Genomic DNA, 14,562 nt, shown 5'->3' on the forward strand with positions numbered 1-14,562 from the left:
AGTTTTAAAAGATTGGAGAATGATTTAGCAAGCAAGCTAAAATTACATTGTGCGAAGAAATTTTATTGGCTCTTATTCATTCCATCTGGTCACCTCATCCATCTTTCAATGGGACAACACCGCGTGTGAATTAAGCCGCAGGTTATTCATCAGCCTTCCAGGACGACAGGGGAGGTGTCTCTGAATCCTTCCAAGTGTTGAGGAAGTCATGGTAGCGATCGCCCTGGACGCCCGCCGACGCGTAAGACTCGAGCTCAGCCATGTCCTGAGGCGTGAGCTCCACCGAAAGCGCCGCCACGTTGCTGTTGAAGTTCTCGACCTTCGTCGTCCCGGGTATGGGGCACACGTCGGCTCCCTGGTGGTGTACCCAGGCCAACGCCAGCTGCGACGGCGTGCACCCCTTCCTCGCCGCCATCGCGTTGACTCTCTCGAATATCACGGCGTTCTTCTCCAGGTTCTCCGGCTGGAATCTGGGCAGCTCCTGAGAATGGTGTTCAGTGTGAAAGGTTAAATCTGTGCTGTGCTGTGGTGCTTACTACTAGAGCTAAAACGGTGCTTGTAGAGAGAGAGAGAGAGAGAGAGAGAGAGAGAGAGAGAGAGAGAGATATGTTAAACCTTGCGGAAATCTTGATCGGACAACTTGTCGACCATCGTAGGACCACTCGACAAGAACCCTCTGCCCAGTGGACTGTAGGCTACTATCCCAATGCCAAGCTCCCTAAGATTTGCCAGAGCACATATGTAAGTAAGTAGATGAACATTGTACTGTAGATACAGCTATGGCTATGGCCATGGAAAGAGAAGACCTGCAGGTCGGGATTATGTCAGCTTCAACATCCCTTGACCAGAGCGACCACTCCAGCTGGACAGCGGAGATTGGGTGAACTGCGTGCGCTCTCCTGATCGTCGACGCCGACGCCTCGGACAGGCCGATGTATTTGATCTTGCCCTCCGCAACTAATTTCTTCAGTTCACCTACCTGTGGCCCGCAGCGCAGCGGATGGATGGATGTCAAAAGCAAGCTTATTACTCATCTGCAGGCTAGGTAAAATTGCACGAAAAGGCAAACGAACTCACCGTGACCTCGATGGGCACCCTGTTGTCGATGCGGTGCTGGTAGTAGAGGTCGATGCAGCCGACGCCGAGGCGCTGGAGGCTGCCCTCGCACGCCGCGCGCACGTACGCGGGATCGCCGCGGATCTCCCAGGCGCCGTCGTCGGCGTCCGCGCGTATGCCGAACTTGGTCGCCAGCTGCACCTTCTCCCGCACCCCGCCTGCCGCCCGGAGCGCCCTGCCGAGGAGGAGCTCGTTGGTGTGGGGGCCGTACACGTCGGAGGTGTCGAGGAGGGTGACGCCGGCGGCGACGGCGTGGTGGATGAGCGCGATCATGTCCGGCTCCGGCTTGGGAGGGCCGTAGTAGGCGGACATGCCCATGCAGCCGAGGCCCTGCGCCGAGACCTCCAGCCCCTGGGAGCCCAGCTTCACGCGCGGCACCACCATGGGAGCAGCGGCCATGCTCTCTCTGTCTCTTGAGTCTTGACCACCTGGGGGCTGGGGAGCTGGAGGTTCTACTTGACTGCTTGAGTGTTGAGTGAAGCGGGGCCTCAGCTCAGTAGCTTTTATATTGCAAGATCGTAGGCCAAAGCCCAAAGGCACGTATGTCACCAGGCGGCTTGCGGCTCCCATGATTGCAGCTATACACTATTGATCAATATCCACCATTAGTGGGGTTGTTGGCAAATAGCCGCCCTTAGCTTGTCCTCATTATTATCACTAATAGATGCATTTTAGATAATGGAAGCTTTATTAATCTTAGACAATTACATCAAGATGATACAATTAAACTATGATTACTTTTGGCTTCTACATCATAATATGTACACAGCCTAAAAAAGAAAAAGAAAAAAGAAAGAGAGAAAAAAAAACATCATTTCAAAAGGAGCTAGCCGCCCTCACAGCAAAGTTTTCAAGACATCCATTCTGCTGCTGCAAACTACAACCACCAGCACACGACGGCTTTCGTTTTGAAAGATGAGATTTCAGTGACATGGTACAATTTCGCCGATGACACACTTCCAGCCTCCAACTTATATGCAGCTGCAGGCGACAATTTCCTGCTTCCACACCTCTGAGGACCCCTTCCCAGTAACCTTCTTCGCTGGTGAGGAGGCTTCCCAGAATTCAGCTCCACTCCACCGATGCTGAGATGGAGGTCCCAGGTCCAAACTCCTAAGCACCTGCAAGTTCAGTTACAAAACACATCGGCCTGCTCTGGAATTCTGCAATGCAAATGAATTATGACTCTCTCTTGAATTCTTCTTCGTGGACTCAGACCGGGATGTCATCAGGAGCAGAAAACTTATGATATAAACAGGTGGACAGAAACATGAATCCTCATGATTAATTTCAAGGAAACAAAAGCATCCTTAACTTTGCAGCACAAACACGATCAATCTCCTGGTCGCTTCAAGGAAACACACGACCCATATCAAAAGAAACACACTTAATGCAAAAACAGACAAGGTCACTTTCGAGGAAAATATAACCCAACTTATAAAGAGAGATCAATATAGAAACACAAACTGCATGATTGGTTGGATGTACCTCCCTAGCATGACTCTCTGCATGCGTCGACTAGCTCTGAGAGCATGTTTGGTTACCTGTATGTACTCGGTTAGACATGCATGCGCAGATGCAACTCACGTATTTGCGGTAGCTTTTTGCATGCATGCGCGGATACGGGCAAGAGTCACGTAGGGGGCGTTTGGTTGCCTTCTCCGGTGGTGCAGCTGCATCTACACATGCAAAAAGTAGTGTTTGTTTGGTTCGTTGTATCGCACGAGACAGGCTAGCACGGAACTTAAAGCGCCGCGAGCCAGGCCCGGCAGAAACGCATCGCGCGGCCGCACGCGCGCGGCCAGGCTCCGCTCAGCCAGCTCTTTACTCGTGCACGCATATCGAGACACGTTTTTAATTGGTTTTTTCATTATATCGTCTAATTAAAAGATTTAATCACCGAACCGATTTCATATCCGCGTTCCTGACATTTTTGCGAACGAAACTAGACCACTCATACTATATATATTTCAAATAAAAAAATTACGTGATTAAGATTAATATATAATTAGTGTATATTAACATGTAATTAGTATCTATTAAGCAATTTACCATATAATAGGTAGGTGCCCGTGCGATGCCACGGAACATAAATTGCGAACCTCCAATGGACTTCATTTGAGACAAGTGATGCCCAAAAAAATGGGGGTAAATTGACACAGCTATCACTTGCATTACTTGCCCTATGCGCGGAAGAATCTGACACAGCTATCACCCATGAAGATTTTCGGTTAACTTGTGGAACCGGACTTCATTTGAGACAAGACAACAATACCAGTGTTGAGCTTGCCACTCGGCCATGGCACACGCGAGAACACGGGATGATCAAGTAAGAACTGAACAGAATGCACTAATACAAAAGGCTGGCTTGCGTTCGCTTCCTTGCTCCACAGGAAGCATAGCTGATATACAAATCGAGAAGCAATTTATGTTCTGTGGCATCGCACGGGCACCTACTTAGTCAACACTTAAGTTCACTGTTTTTTTAAAAATAATAAAGTTCACCAATCAGATTGGTGGGATTTAGAATTGCGGGATTGAATACAGACATTAAGTTCTTTCAGCGCAGCAGGAACTCCCTGAATCCAAGCATGTATACCAATTCTTGGCCCTCCGCACAAGAATCTGCAAGAGGTCCCCAAGAGGTTAGGTTTTATATATCACAAGAGGTGCAAGTTAGATCTAGGGCACATCAAGAGGTGCAGGTTAGATTCCAATACCTTCTAAAAATGCATCTGAAGATAAAATGCATCTGAAGATAAAACAAACCACAATGTATTGCATAATCCACTTGTATTGTGTGGTGATGAAACTAAATGTAAAAATATACTAAACAAAAAGGTGACAAGGTATGTACCTTTTCATCAATTGTTTTGTGTCCTTACAAAGATTTGGGAGTAGAGAACAGACGAAGTGCATCATTAAGTGTCTGAACATCATTTAGGAATTATATCATGATGGAGCAGTAGGCAGGGTTGAACAGTAGCTGATGCTTTGTTACCTGCTAGATATATATTCATCAGTATGCAACACTGGAAAGTGGAAAGACAGGATAAACAACACAAGTGGGCAGACTCAAGCATAAGTTTCACTCTATCCCTATGGTGAGTATGATCAGGGCATTTCATTGAGCATAAAAAGTAGCTTCGATGTGAACGTTTATAGCATAAATCTGAAAGCCTTTTTGTCAAGCTTCTTTTTCAAACTCAATATATATTGGTCTGGCCATAAGCAGATAATAACAATAAGCAGATAATATCATGTTCATTTACATAGAGAAGCTGCAAAATGTAACTTGCACGCCTTGCCATTTTACGACCGGATCATTTTACTGGATAATCAGACAAACGTTTCATAATTAACATATGAACAAAATTACAAAAAATGATATGGCTGAAACGAAACCTCTCAGTCAAGATTTAACAATTAATAAGGGTTTGTAATTTCAGGCTTTTAATCTGTTTAGTGATATAATGATATCTAGTAAGTGTGTGTACCTTGGAAAATCCTGGTCCAACAATAGGATCCTTGTACCAATAGAACATTCCTCCTTGAATATCCAGGCATAAATTGAGAGAAACAAAAATATATGCACATGGTCTACAGACCTCAGGGCACTTCAGTGTTCTTCCCATGGATTGTATTGCTTTATAGAACTTCTTGTGAACCTGAATTCGGATCAACCTTATGTTGCTTTACTGGATGAATTGAACAATTCAAAAATAGAAATGTTGTAACGCTTTCCATATATCTATTGTTTTAAGTAAAGATTTAGAAACTACTGGATTTTTTTAAAATATATATATATATATTAAAGACATGAAAGGATGAGAAGAAGTTTGAGCTTGACATCACATATTCAACGTTCTCCCAACACACATACAACACAGGCTCTGCTTCAGTAGAAATAGAGTTCAGTAGTCGTTTAAGCAAACTGACTAACCAACACAGGATCTGCTTCAGTAGAAAAGCAAAGAGCACACGACCCAAACAAATGGTACCATCGAAGCGATGATACAAAACAATGAGCAGCAGCGAGCCTCAACCTGACAATAGCTTCTTGTCAGGGGATTGAAGCGCGACGAAGCCGAGCTTGGGCTTGGAGTACTTCCTGTACACCGCCTTCTGCTTGCTTTCCAGAGCCAGGGTATGGAAGCTGATAAGCCGCCTAGCGCATTCCCTGCGGTTACGGTTAAAAGCATCATCCTCAGCAACCAACAAGTTACTCCTAGCCAAAGAATTGAAAAGTAATCTACATTGTTTTCAGCACACAGGATTGTTGTGAAATACCTGCAGAGATCGTCAAGCAGCTCTTACGGCGGCAGCTGCCCCCTCGATGAAGACCGGTTCAGTCCCCCGCCACCCGCCATCGTCATCCACCGGCCAGCGCGCCTTCTAAGCGCCTGTTTGTTTGAGATAAGAGTTTGGTTGTGAGCAGTTAGTTCGGAGAAGTTCGTAGGCAGTCGCGGACGATGATGGAGAGGTTGAGCGCCTTAACGACGCGGTCGGAGAAGTCGGGGACGAGGCAGACGAGCGGGGGCCGCGCGAGGGGCGAGTCCCGACTCCCGAGATCCGAAGAGCAAGCATGAGGGAGAGGGGAGGGTGCCGGGATGGAGATCGCGGGGGTGCGGCTGAGGTCGACGCCACGACAACGGCGAGGGTGCAGGGAGGTAATCGCGATCTGCGGGGGCCGGCTGCGGCTCGTGCGGAGGAGGGGGGGGGGCAGGAGGCGGCGGGACGATGGGGTGCTCGCACGGTTGGACGATGGGGGCGGGGCGATGCGTGGGGGTGAGAGTGCGCGCATCGGACGCATCAGACGGCTGAGAGACTCTAAAGTGTATTGGACGGTTGAGATCGTCAGAAGGCAGAACAAGCAGAGGCAGCCTACCCCTTAGAGCCTTAATAGGTAGTATAGATTTTAGCTAGGCGTAAGGTGCACGTGGGAATGAGAATGAGATTTACGGGGAGGGGGTAATGAGAATGGCAGAACATGGAATGGCAGCCGGGAATGAGAATTGGCAGAACACGGAATGGCAGCAAGGAATGGGAATGGGCTTTGCGGGGAGGGGGGAATGAGAAAGACAGTGCGGGGAGGGGGAATGAGAATGACAGAACACAGAATGGCAACCCATGTTTGCCATGTTTCCACTTCGATTCCTAGATCAATAAATACAATGCTAGATTGCTAGTGCTATGAAATTATACTAAATCAAGAGAGAGATGAAAACCTCATACTACAACATAATACAATGGATGTAGGTATCACTCATCGCTATGCTCCTCAACAAAAATCAGCTGGTAGCTGCCGCAGTTAGCTTGTACTTAAGGTATGCTCTGATAAAGGGATCTAGCTCTCCATCCATTACGCCAGTGATGTCCGACGTCTCACACCCTGTCCTGACATCCTTGACGAGCTTGTAGGGGTGGAAGACGTAGTTGCGTATCTGCTGCCCCCACTCTGCCTTCACAATGTCTCCACGGATCTGCTTGATTTCTGATGCACGCTGCTCCAGGGCGATCACCAGCAGCTTCGCTTTGAGCCGGCTGAGGGCCTTTATTTTGTTGGCCAGCTGGCTCCTCTCCTCTGCAAAGTTGGACATTAAAAACAAATGCCAGATTTATCTCATATTACCTGCAGTTACTTTGACTTCTTGATTTCAATTTTCAAAGATATTTCAGACATCCTGGCTACACAAAGTTGTAAATAGCTTTTCTGCAAGAGTGGCAATCCAGCATTGGTAAAAGCTAAGATTTTACCTATCAACTATGGTCACGATTCAGGGGTAGGAAGTTCTGGTACTTTCAGGAGGGCATCAATTAGTTTTTCACATCTTTTGCTTACCACCAATTCATTTACTACTTTTTTTTGCTTTTTTTGTAATCGATTGCCTAAGATCCAATGTACATAGAGAAGACTGAGTATGTGTTGTTCACCACAATGCAAATGCAAACTGGTGTGAAATTATACCTGAGCAGCGAACTGCAATTCCAGTTGGAATATGAACCATGCGAACAGCCGTTTCCACCTTGTTCACGTTCTGGCCTCCTTTACCTCCAGCTCTTGTGAAGCTTATCTCCAGGTCCTCTTCAGGTATGTCCACAGCCATGGATTCCTCTGGTAGAAGAGGCATAACCTCAACACCAGCAAAGCTTGTCTGCATAAAGTAGCACATATAGCAGAAAACTGAAAATTAGAAAGGTACAATATCTTTAACTTAGACAAAATGTTGATAAATTTACAGAATTAGAACAGTGCAATGCAAATATTACCTGCCGAAGCCCTTTAGCATTAAATGGTGATTGACGAACAATCCTGTGTGTCCCTTTCTCGCCAGAGAGATAGCCATAAGCATATCTCCCCTCTAGTTCAACAGTTGCTGATTTTATACCGGCCTGTTCACCAGGTGATTTCTCAACTACTCGTGTCTTATAACGCTGCTTCTCTCCCCATCTTACATACATCCTTAGTAACATGTCAGCCCAATCCTGCATAGATCAAACAATTTTTTTAGTAGGATACAAGCACACAGAGTAAGCAAACAAATGCTTTTAAATGAAAATTTTGGTCATCGACATTCTTTCATGAGGTCAGTACATAACTATATTTTTTCACAACCATGCCAGACAGATCCATATAATTAATAGGTGAGTGCCCGTGCGTTGCAACGGAACCGCTACATTGCAGCCATATACGTGTGTTGCTATGGTTTCTATATATCACATATGTCGATCTTGTTTAAATGGGTGTTGTGGAAAACTGGCAATCATTTTTAAGTAGCAATATACTATATGTTACCATGAAGCACTGGTTTCGTACAACAATAACGAAATGTTATTGTTAAGTAGCAATACCCATAAATTAGCACTAAGATGAACGACAATTGCTCAACTCGGTTTTATCCTGTGAAATAGAATACAACAAAATTACCATTCTAAGCAAACAAAGCTTCAGAGTCCACAATAATATCATCAGTTCACTACTACAGGTGCCATAAGGTAGAAAGCAATAAAGGCTAACACAAAGTTTCAAATCACATGCACTGCATGATAAAAATAAGTTACCGCAAAAACAGATGGTACAAGCATTGTGCCATTGTAGACCTTATATTGGGATAAGAACACAGACTCCTATCTCATCTCATAAGTTAAAGGCTTCATACCGCGAGATAGGAGCAGAGCCCACAAGGGACGCCTTTGCCACTATCTCTTCGGTCACCACCCCTCCGCGGTGGGCGTGAAGACGACATTTGGAAAAGAAATTCAAAACCCGCAATCTGCTCCACAACTAAACACCTAAATAGAAGGGATCTTGTAGCTCCACAATCAGCTAATATGTGCAAGCAGGTTCTTTTGGAAAAGAAATTCAAAACCCAAGAATAACATAGGTTGTTTGCTTAGTACCTCCATCCGGTTTTGACTTTTGTCACAACCAACAAAATGAAGACCATCAATTTCAAGCATGGGAACAAAACAGGGATTGACCTATAATAAATAAATAAATAAATAAAGAAAAGAAACAAGTAATAAGTTCCAAGCATATTATTACAATGCACATAAAAAATAATAACTAATAGGATGTTTATAAACAAAGATTGATGACAAACCCCATATCTATGATGATAACGCTCATCTACATGTGGAGAACTTATGTACCTAAAAGTTCCAATCAATAGTCTACCGGCTGCAGCAGCTTCCCGAGCGAGGTCCGCTCCGCCGTGTCAAGACCACAACCATGGATGCACACATTAACTTTCTATGATTCATTCTTCTGCAGACTCGAAACGTTATCAGTTCCAGCAAAACACTGAAAGAAAGATAGATGTAGCTTTGGCCAACGACAACTCTTGAGGCTCTAGGATAAAGTTCAAGCAATCTCATAAGCAGTACTTGAGCAGTATACAACAACACAAATGCCATGCAACGGAGACAAAAATTAGTCTGCATATACATCCTTATGCTAGTGAAAGACTGATTATCACCTCAACATTAGCATAGTTGATGTGAGAAACCAATATTGATCTAAGCAGCAGCAAGCAAGCTAACAAATCTTGATTGTGTTTGATAGAACAAAAACCTTATTACTATTTTTAAATTTGTTTTCATTCAGTAATCACTTAACCAAAGGACGAATAAAGCTTCAGCACAAATTTTCCTCTCTCAATTTTCATTTTTACCAATTTGTAAAAGGTTGCAGGAACCAGCAGTGTAAATTAACAAGCCACTATAAAGGCATACAAAAGAACTAAATATGGTAACAAGTTAAAGTGTGCAATATCGATGGGGAGATAGCTTAATGTTGTGCAGCTTACATCTGAGAACCCGACCACTCTGCAGTTCCAATCTGCAAAAATAGCTTTACATTATACTCTATATTCAGATAGCACATGAAGTAAAAGCACAGGGCCATAAGAAGATGAGAATGTTGGTATTTTCCTATCAGTCAAAGCAAACATCCTATCAAATATTTCCCTACCAAGCAAAGCAAACATCCTATCAAATCTTTCTCTAATAGGCAAATCAAATATCCTACACATTCCTACATTAGGTTTCAATTACAGAAAAATAATTTGGAGCATCAATTGTGTGAAATATAGTTGTGAGCTCGTTTTTCAAATATCATGATTGTCAACTACAACAGAATGGTTTGTCTAGTTCACCTGTTTGTAACTTACATCAAAGTTCTATTTTCTCTACAGTAGAGTTCGACAAAAAGATTAGAAGATCACTATAAGAAAACAGATAACAAGCACATAGAAAAGTTATATGGACTTAACCATAACTGTTTTGTAGTCATGGTTTCCTAATACACCGCATGCATACATATGCCATGACTACACTATTTTTCTAAAACAAAACAATTAACACAGTTTAGCAAATAAAGGAAACTGTACCTTGAAGGTGCTTCGGTTCTTGATCATCGGATCATCACTAACAAAGCTTCGCAATTGACCTACTATTTAAGGATTTATCTTTTGCAGGTCACATATAGATGGAGATTGCCGCACAAGCGGCGTTAAATTATCTATGCACCAGTTAGGAAGTAGCAGTAACAAGCTTATTGACTCCAGTCTAAAATGTAGGGAAAAAGAAACGATTAGCGACTGGTTGAGGGTCAACAACACATCATTGTATCATCATAAATAAAAAAAATGTGGAGCTCACCTGGAGCTTCTTGATAGCTGAGCCATCCTTGTTAAACTATAACTCATTAGCTGCTTTTACTCTTAAGTTCACCTTCCTTTGAAGGCGCACATTCTTCCCTATTGGAGAAGCCATAAGGCCGACCGTAGAAGTGGTGTGTGCGGTTAGACACATAAATTAGTCGATAAAAAACATATATTACCATCGATTTCAATATCTCATAATTGTGGCATTGACTTGACTGCCAAACAATATAGAAACAGATGAATTCAATATAATTGTGGCTTCAAAAAACATCCACTAAAGGTAGCTTTTAAGAGTATGATAAAACCAAATGGTCAAGGCATAATAATAAGTTTATTCAATGGTTATATCTAACAACAATCGAATTCATCTTAAGAGTATGATAAAACCAAATGGTCAAGACATAACAATAATAACTTTTAAGAGTACGCTGCATGTAAAAATCTAGTGATGCAGTGAATATAACTCACTGCAGGCCACATGTCTCACTACAGATGAAGGCAAACAAAAAAGAAAATTACACCAAGAGAATAAATAATCAAGCATACAAAAATAAAAATAAAGAGACATTAGGGTTTAACTCTCTGCATTGTGATTTAAGTCTGTGATACTTTTAAGTGCTGATCTGAATATAATTCTCTGCAATGTGATTTAAGTCTGTTATACTTTTAAGCGCTGATCTGAGTATAACACTAATCAGGAAAAACTTGTTCTAAATATACCACTGGTCTGAGTATACCACTAATCAAGAAAAACTTGTGTGATACTGCTATGAGTTCGAATGAAGAGACGAGAAAATTACCTGGGAGAGCGCCGAGAAGCCATAGATCGAACAGATGCACGTAAACAGCTAGCAAGAAATGGGAAGTAATCAGTAAAAATGCATTTAAGTCATGGAATGAGTCACTTAAAAGATTTAGTGCTACTGCTATGAGTACATCGCAAGAAAAAATTTAGTGCTGATTTGAATATAACTCACTGCAATGTGATTTAAGTCTCAGATTTTTGAACAGGGCTAGAGTAACTATTCTAGTATTAAATATGCTTACTAATTCACAATTGCACGACACAAATATCAGTAGAATATATATAAAAGGTTTACGTTATTGTTTTTCCCCTTTTAAATTCGAGAGCATGTTTAACTCACATGAAAGAATGAAGGTTTATCTGAGTGAAAAAATTACCTAAGAACATAAATATCAGCTGGTTCATCTATATCCAGCCATTCTTCAATATCCAATTCATTGGGTTGACATACGTCTCAATGTTCCATGTTCCTACACAGATCATGTATTATCAAGACTTTGCGGATTAAATGATAGAACATCACTCCAAACTACAAACTACAGAATAATAAGTAGCATGCTTTTACATATTTCAGCTGGCCAACAAGTAGCAGCTGAGTCTGATTGCTGCTACTGGCATGTCACCACCATATCAGGAATTCCGGATTCAGGAGTAAGTGAGTAGCAGGAATGCGAATTCAGTCCAAAGAAATTATGGGAGAAGAAACGATGTTATTAGACCGACTAAATCTGTATGCATGGTGTCTGTACCAGAGCTCTCTAACGTCAACATACTGGGCACGAAGGATCTCTGATTTCTGCCTTCTATGCCTGCATGGTGCAACCTTCATTTGACTCTCTGAGTGGCAAAGTAGACTACATTAGCATACGTACAGGGCGGCACGTAGGCCAATGAACGACGACCACAATCTAAAAGACACTCCATCCCGTGAGGGAGTTATTATACCAGTCAGGGAGGATACCGCATTACCATTGCTATCAAATGATCAACTACCTTTAACTCTACTATAGTCAGGTGCCCGTATATTGTTACTTCACATCATGCTTGTTAAGACGCATAATTGCATCCATGTTTGCTAGTAGAAACTTCTCCATTTTGAAGTATAGTGAATGGTAGTTGCAATTCTTTAGTATTCGTCAAAATAAATATGCCATGAATTTTTAGATCGAGGGGTTTGTAGACTCACTCATCTTGGTCAATACCAGAGCCATTCATTGCTGGTGTGTGTCACTCTTGGATTGCGCCGACCCATAGATGAAGAAATCTGAGAGTGATATTTTCCTGTGGCGGGAGGCGAGGAACCGGCCACCGTTCCGAGAGGAGGTGACCTTGTTGCTGCGGCTGTCATGGCGTGCTGACGATGAGTAGTGGCACAGGTCCGTCTACGAGGTGGAGCACGTCATGTTATCCTGGAAGGAACATGGCGACATTTGGATTGCAACGACGGGTCGCTCACGAATTTGCAAAGCGATAGGATGGCAGGTCGAGCAATAAGTTGAATATAACTCACTGCATTGTGATTTAAGTCTCAGGTTTTTGAACAGGGCTAGAGTAACTATTCTAGTATTAAATATGCTTACTAATTCATAATTGCACGACTTAAGCATGAGTGTGGACGCCTACGTTAGGGTCTTAAGGAGTAGTAAAGACTTACCTCGACAAAGACAAATTATAATTGTGAGCAGTAGCTCCCCGGATGATAGGCGCACAACACCTGCATGAGGTTTCAGGACTGTACCTGATAGAAATGTATAACGCTGCTATCTAGAGCAGGTGCTAACCTGATAGGGAGTGAGCTGGACAGGAAACTGAAGTTTGTTGAAGCCGGTCACTACTGAGTACTGATGACAGGTATATCATCTCGAAGAATAACAAGGACCAACATGTTTGCCACTACTGAAGCTAGCATATCCTCTGGTCCACTTCAAAGTACCGATGGCTCGCCTTTTCTGCTGAATTATTGCTGCCCGAAGACCCCTGCTTCTTTTTATAGCAATAGCAAAGCAGGGGGAGGCATGACAACACAAACTTCAGAAAACCCTATCTAAACAGAGCAATGGAGAGAGTACCTGGGGTGGAAGAGCAGAAGTCAGCAGACCAAGTTAACCAAGCTGGTCTAGCTGATGAGAGTACCACAGTACCGTGGCTGAAGTTGGGTCTTGATGCGCCAAAAAGTGAAGAAGTCAAGCCTCAAGAGGTGAAACCAGTGGGCACTCCACATAGGACTTTCTCCTGCAACTACTGCATGAGAAAGTTTTTCAGTTTGCAGGCTCTCGGTGGGCACCAGAATGCGCACAAGAGGGGAGGTGTGCAGCAAGAAAGACATACAGACTTCAGATGATGATGGGCCTTCCTCCATCCGCTTCCTTTCTCCATCCTTCGAGAGTGAACTCGCACTCCACGATTCTGAAGGGTCATGGTGAAAGAGCTGCGGTTCCCGTAGCAAGATTCGACGGAGGCCGAATGAGTGGCTGGATGCCTTTTGCAGTTGAAGAACCTGGAGGGTTAGTATGGCCAGGAAGCTTCACAGCAAGTTCAGATGAGTCCAAGAAGCAAATGGAGAAAAATCTTGACCTAACCCTACGTTTGTAAATTAAACTGTAATAAGAAGTAGGTCATCATATGTAAGCATTTTATGATTCGACCAGACGAGGGAAGGCCTGCAGGAGAACCACTCGGGGCTCGACCGGCGGTCACTCGCGGTCTCGCGCAGTCGGCCGTAATTTCACAGCAAAAAAACACAACGGAAGCCAACAAATTTCCCTGCCTCCGCAGCATTTGAGATTGAGAAAAGCCCTAGGTGGAAATTTTGTCAATCAGACTGAAGAACCCTAATTATGTGGCTGCTCTACTGCGGGGCACGAGGAGCAGAGGGGAACCCAGGGAGGTGGAGGCGCCCGCGGGTGTGTGGATGAGGATCTGTCGTCGCGGTTGGGGAAGGTCCTGCGTTGCGCGAGCGTGGGCGAGGAGCAGAGCGCATCGAGCGGCACCACACCGCACCCAACCTCATCCCTGTCACCGTCGGTTGCGCTAGGAGGAGTGGGAGATGAGGAGGTGAGAGGAGGCGGCAACCATGTCACGGTGGAGGCTGGTCGGGGAGGCGAGGACGCGTGGTTGTGGGCGGCTGGGGAGGTGGAGCAGAGGCGGAGGGAGAGGCGGTGAGGGCGCCGAGCGCAGAGACGCCTACGTTAGGGAAGGAGTTGGAGCGGGAGGGGAGTGGAGGAGGTGGTGGAAGTGGTCGCGACGCGCACGGCCCGCAAGCAGAGGCGACGGACGAACGGTGATGATTTGACGCATATAGATGGACGGTGTAGATTGGCTGAAGGCAGAACAGGGGAGGCAGCCTACCCCTTAGAGCCTTAATAGGTAGTATAGATTAGTGTCTATTAATAGATTTTTTAAATTTTTTTAACTCATGCACCATGTACTCATGCAAGCAACCAAACAACATCTCTTGTGAACCAGACTGGCCAC

General features: G+C 44.2%; 2 protein-coding genes and 1 pseudogene across 13 annotated transcripts; 1 reads left to right on the forward strand and 2 right to left on the reverse strand.

Annotated features, from left to right (window-relative positions):
* On the reverse strand, positions 1–1,529 carry LOC100383880 (uncharacterized). The gene is made up of 4 exons (NM_001176508.1): positions 1,078–1,529; positions 807–979; positions 616–718; positions 1–481 (listed from the first exon to the last, which is right to left on the reverse strand). The coding sequence occupies exons 1-4, from the start codon at positions 1,513–1,515 to the stop codon at positions 143–145; spliced, it is 1,053 nt and encodes a 350-aa protein (NP_001169979.1). The 5' UTR covers positions 1,516–1,529; the 3' UTR covers positions 1–142.
* Positions 1,530–6,274: 4,745 nt separating this feature from the next.
* On the reverse strand, positions 6,275–13,265 carry LOC109939392 (peptide chain release factor PrfB1, chloroplastic). Of its 12 annotated transcripts, none has more exons than XM_023301692.2 (13): positions 13,158–13,265; positions 12,743–13,071; positions 12,275–12,470; positions 11,466–11,558; positions 11,084–11,131; positions 10,279–10,376; positions 10,008–10,185; positions 9,426–9,457; positions 8,518–8,598; positions 8,277–8,424; positions 7,387–7,602; positions 7,085–7,271; positions 6,275–6,700 (listed from the first exon to the last, which is right to left on the reverse strand). In XM_023301692.2, exons 7-13 carry the CDS (start codon positions 10,032–10,034, stop codon positions 6,408–6,410), a joined length of 984 nt encoding a protein of 327 aa, XP_023157460.1. In that variant the 5' UTR covers positions 10,035–10,185; positions 10,279–10,376; positions 11,084–11,131; positions 11,466–11,558; positions 12,275–12,470; positions 12,743–13,071; positions 13,158–13,265; the 3' UTR covers positions 6,275–6,407. The 12 variants fall into 12 exon arrangements, with proteins under 12 accessions (XP_023157460.1, XP_023157459.1, XP_035821340.1 ...); XM_023301691.2 differs by having other exon boundaries at positions 12,275–12,497; XM_035965447.1 differs by adding an exon at positions 8,770–8,884 and having other exon boundaries at positions 12,275–13,071.
* On the forward strand, positions 13,145–13,715 carry LOC109944073 (zinc finger protein 4-like; annotated as a pseudogene).
* Positions 13,716–14,562: the final 847 nt, after the last annotated feature.

This window comes from Zea mays, chromosome 2 (genome assembly GCF_902167145.1).
Source record: "Zea mays cultivar B73 chromosome 2, Zm-B73-REFERENCE-NAM-5.0, whole genome shotgun sequence".
Lineage (NCBI taxonomy): Eukaryota > Viridiplantae > Streptophyta > Magnoliopsida > Poales > Poaceae > Zea > Zea mays.

Coding starts and splice junctions, on each gene's coding strand:
- LOC100383880 (NM_001176508.1), bottom strand. CDS start 1,515: ATGGCCGCTGCTCCCATGGTGGTGCCGCGCGTGAAGCTGGGCTCCCAG. Junction 719..806: donor GACATAATCCCGACCTGCAG/GTCTTCTCTTTC, acceptor GGCAAATCTTAG/GGAGCTTGGCATTGGGATAG. Junction 482..615: donor CCGATCAAGATTTCCGCAAG/GTTTAACATATC, acceptor CACCATTCTCAG/GAGCTGCCCAGATTCCAGCC.
- LOC109939392 (XM_023301692.2), bottom strand. CDS start 10,034: ATGATCAAGAACCGAAGCACCTTCAAG. Junction 7,272..7,386: donor ATGCTAAAGGGCTTCGGCAG/GTAATATTTGCA, acceptor TACTTTATGCAG/ACAAGCTTTGCTGGTGTTGA. Junction 6,701..7,084: donor AATTGCAGTTCGCTGCTCAG/GTATAATTTCAC, acceptor CCAACTTTGCAG/AGGAGAGGAGCCAGCTGGCC.